The sequence below is a fragment of the Elephantulus edwardii genome, unplaced genomic scaffold, assembly GCF_000299155.1.
Source record: "Elephantulus edwardii isolate Elephantulus edwardi_28Jun2011 unplaced genomic scaffold, EleEdw1.0 scaffold00007, whole genome shotgun sequence".
In the NCBI taxonomy this organism is placed as follows: domain Eukaryota; kingdom Metazoa; phylum Chordata; class Mammalia; order Macroscelidea; family Macroscelididae; genus Elephantulus; species Elephantulus edwardii.
The window spans coordinates 21084796-21088226 of NW_006399757.1; the positions used below are offsets into that span (position 1 = coordinate 21084796).

The 3431-nt window shown below is 36.3% G+C and overlaps 1 protein-coding gene across 2 annotated transcripts in view; it reads left to right on the forward strand.

The window, feature by feature from the left end:
* The window catches only part of ITGB8 (integrin, beta 8), a 116688-nt gene that overhangs the window by 55563 nt on the left and 57694 nt on the right, over positions 1 to 3431 (forward strand). For both annotated transcript variants that reach the window (XM_006880284.1, XM_006880285.1), the window contains exon 2: positions 834 to 919. In XM_006880284.1, the coding sequence (XP_006880346.1) occupies positions 834 to 919 (86 nt within the window). The remainder of the gene's footprint in view (positions 1 to 833; positions 920 to 3431) is intronic.

Consider the following 3431-nt stretch of genomic DNA (forward strand, 5'->3'; position numbering starts at 1 on the left):
GTGTACCGTCAAATTGGATCTGACTGGTACAGGAGGCGACTGTTCCTCCTTCTTCAGCAGAGCATCTGGTGGATTTGAACCGTGCACTTCTGGGATTGCAGTGCAGTTTCCTGCCACTAGGCCACCAGAGCTCGCCCAAGAATTTCTTAAAAAGAAAAAAAGAGCTACTTAAAAGTACAGATTAGAAAATAAAGGAAGCAGGGAAAATAGAGTAATACAAATGGAATAAATAGTCCACAACAAGAATGCCGAGACGTTGTGATGAACATAATAATACCACAGAACTGTTTGTCCAGGAATTGTCACATAGCAATCTAGTCAGCGATGTGAACTTTCACAAAAAGCTCAATTAAATTTAAAAAAGGAATATGTCTCAGAAAATTCACTTCCCATGATTCAACTCTATGTGTTGAGAATGATGTCTGTACAGATAGATCTATTTTTACTGTAAACACCCTGTAAAAGAAAACACCTATTTACTTCAGATAATATTAAATGCAGCAAAACTTCAACATACTCAAAATATTTGGAGGCTCCTCTATGATTGCAGTAGAATTCAAGCCAAACCCAAAATCTAACTAAAGTAATTTCTTTTTTCACCATCCCTCTCACGCTGCCCATATGAAACCAAATGAGAAAAGCTATCCAGGAAATATTAGCAAGATATTGCACAGTTTAACTGCTTTCCAAAGAAATTGCACATTTTTTAAATGTTGTGTGTTTAAAGTTATTGGTATCCCTAATTCCATTTTCAAAATAAATTTTTGTCTAGAATTGTTTACACAGCCCGACTTGGGACTAAGCCAGTCATACTTCCTTTTATATCCTTACAGAAAGCAATAGATGTGCGGATTCAAATGCAGCTTCTTGTGCCAAGTGCCTTGCTCTGGGTCCAGAATGTGGATGGTGTGCTCAAGAGGTATGGTTTTTGTTGTGGTTTTTGTGTTTTGTTTTTTGTTTTTTACTTCTGCTTGTCTCTTTCTTTCCTCCCAGTTGACCTTCTCTCTGGCATAATTCCATTGCCCTAATAGGCTGTGCCTTAAAGGTGCTTCAGAAAGAACATACTGCTGGATATCAGGAAAATTGTATTTAGTTTTATGGTTGGAAATAGTGCATCTGGCAGAATATAAAATATAACCTTTTTATTAGGAAAATTATGGTAATTTTGAAATGAAGTGCAAACCATTTTATGTTTTCCATCTGTTCTATAGAGAGAATTGGCAAACACAGATAGAAGCTTTTGATATTTCAGTCAGCTTTGCTGTGAAATGTCTGCTGCAGCTAGAAGCATTAGCTTATATATCCATGTTAGATTGTTCTCCCATATTCACTTATTAAAGAAAAGCAAGTGACTTCATTGGTTCATTGCATTTGTCTTATTTGAAATACTTGAAGATAAGTTATTTGCTCTGTCTCATATCATTATGCTCAAATCTGTGTGGAAAATGGGATGCTTTTCTCCTGACATTTGACCTACTTCATGAGATAATGTATACATTTATTCTGTGGAATGAATCATCACTCAGCAATGTTTATTATTCAAAATTAATGTATTTGTATTCTAGTAGGAGAAACAAAAAAAATGCATCTTTCTTTGGAGCTCAAGCACCCTGTTTTGGGGTTGGTTTGTTTGTTATTCTTTGGTTTGTTTTCCTTTGCTAGAAATTTTCAATCAGAATTACCTGTGTATCGTGAGTTACATTGGAAACAAACAAACAAAAAATCTGGTTGTTTTTTTCCCTTTTAAGAGCTTACCCAGTTTGCTTTTGTGATTCTGGGAATCAGAATAAATTCTCCCTCTAGGTCTTTTGGTTGATGTGGAAAAAGTTCTCCAGCTTTCTCCACTTTGTCTTCCTTTCCTTCAGCTCAAGAACAGGGTTTTCTGTCATGCTGCCCACCTGTCTTTTTACTGATTGTCCAGATGTATCCCTTCAGGCAAACTAAAACTGACAAGAAACAAAGACTGGTAAACATCACTTACTTTGGTAAATCAAGTTAAGCTAGAGACAAGGACAGAGCTTTCTCTTACGGATATCCTACAGGCTTTCTCTTACTGAGATCCTACTGACTTCCTGAATATTCTCTGGATCCTACCATTGTTACTCATAAAGTAAAGACAGTATGAAGAGTCAGTCACTGTCATAGAAAGGACAATTCCAGAGCATATGGATTCAGTCCCATCACTCCCTATGAGCCAAATTGCCAGACTGAATTTCCTTAGCTATGAAAAACTGAGCGTCGGATTTATGCATAAGGTCTTCTCTGTCAAGAACAAAATTTTACAGTCTACTCTTGGGCCTCCAGAAGAAAAAGACTGATAATCCAATTACAAAATGAGCACAGACATGGAGAGACATATCACAGTGGAGGACATTTGGATGGCCAGCAGACACATGAAGAAATGCTCAAACTCACTGGCAATAAGAGAAATGCAAATCAAAACCACAATGAGATACCATCTTACTCCAGTAGCAGTATGTTGGAGAGGATGTGGTGGGGTAGGAACTCTTACATATTATTGGTGGGATTGTAAAATTATACAACCACTCTGGAAGGGAATTTGGCGTTCCTCAAAAAGCTGAGCATATAAATTCCTTATGACTCAGCTATTCTACTGCTTGGAATATACTCTAAGTAAATGAGAACTGAGGCACAAACAGAAACTTGAACACCAATGTTCATAGCAGCATTATTCACCATAGCAAGAACATGGAAACATCCCAAATGTCCAACCACAATGGAAGATATTGAGAAATTATGGTACACTCACACAATGGAATACTGAGCAGTGCGGCTCATAGGAGCAATGATTTTGTAAATTACTCCCTAAGTTGGGAGGATCTGGAGAGCATTATGCTACGTGAACTATCTCAGTCACATAAGGACAAATACCGTATAAGACCATTATTGTAGAAGCTGTTCGAGTCTCCAAAGTGGGGAGGGAAGGAGAAGGGTAAGGATGGTGGTGGGGTGAGGCTTAATCATCTGGTCACACAATTTGATGGGTGGAGGAAGGGATGAGTAAAGAAAAAGGGAAAGAACTGGTGCGAAAAACAATGTATATGAACTTTGTAAATAAACCAGTATAAAATAAAATTTTATTGCTTAAAAAAAAGGATTCTAAAGGCTTGAGGCATTGGGAAAAGCTGTTATCAATAACAGCTATCTTTGAAGTTGTCTTTGAAGAGAAAGGATGTCAGTTGTAAGCATTAAAGTGTGCCTGGTTCAAGTCATAATATTTTTTTTTATTTGTTTGTCTTTATTTTTATTCTTTAAAATTGATATTTTTTTAATTGAGATTTTATTTTAAGTTTTTAAAAAATTATTATTAAATTTTATTAGTTTTAATGAACATTTACAGAGATTTTGGGTTCTCATTCATTCATTGTTGCACTGTTTTCTCTATCCTCCTTCCCAGTTCATTCTTCTTC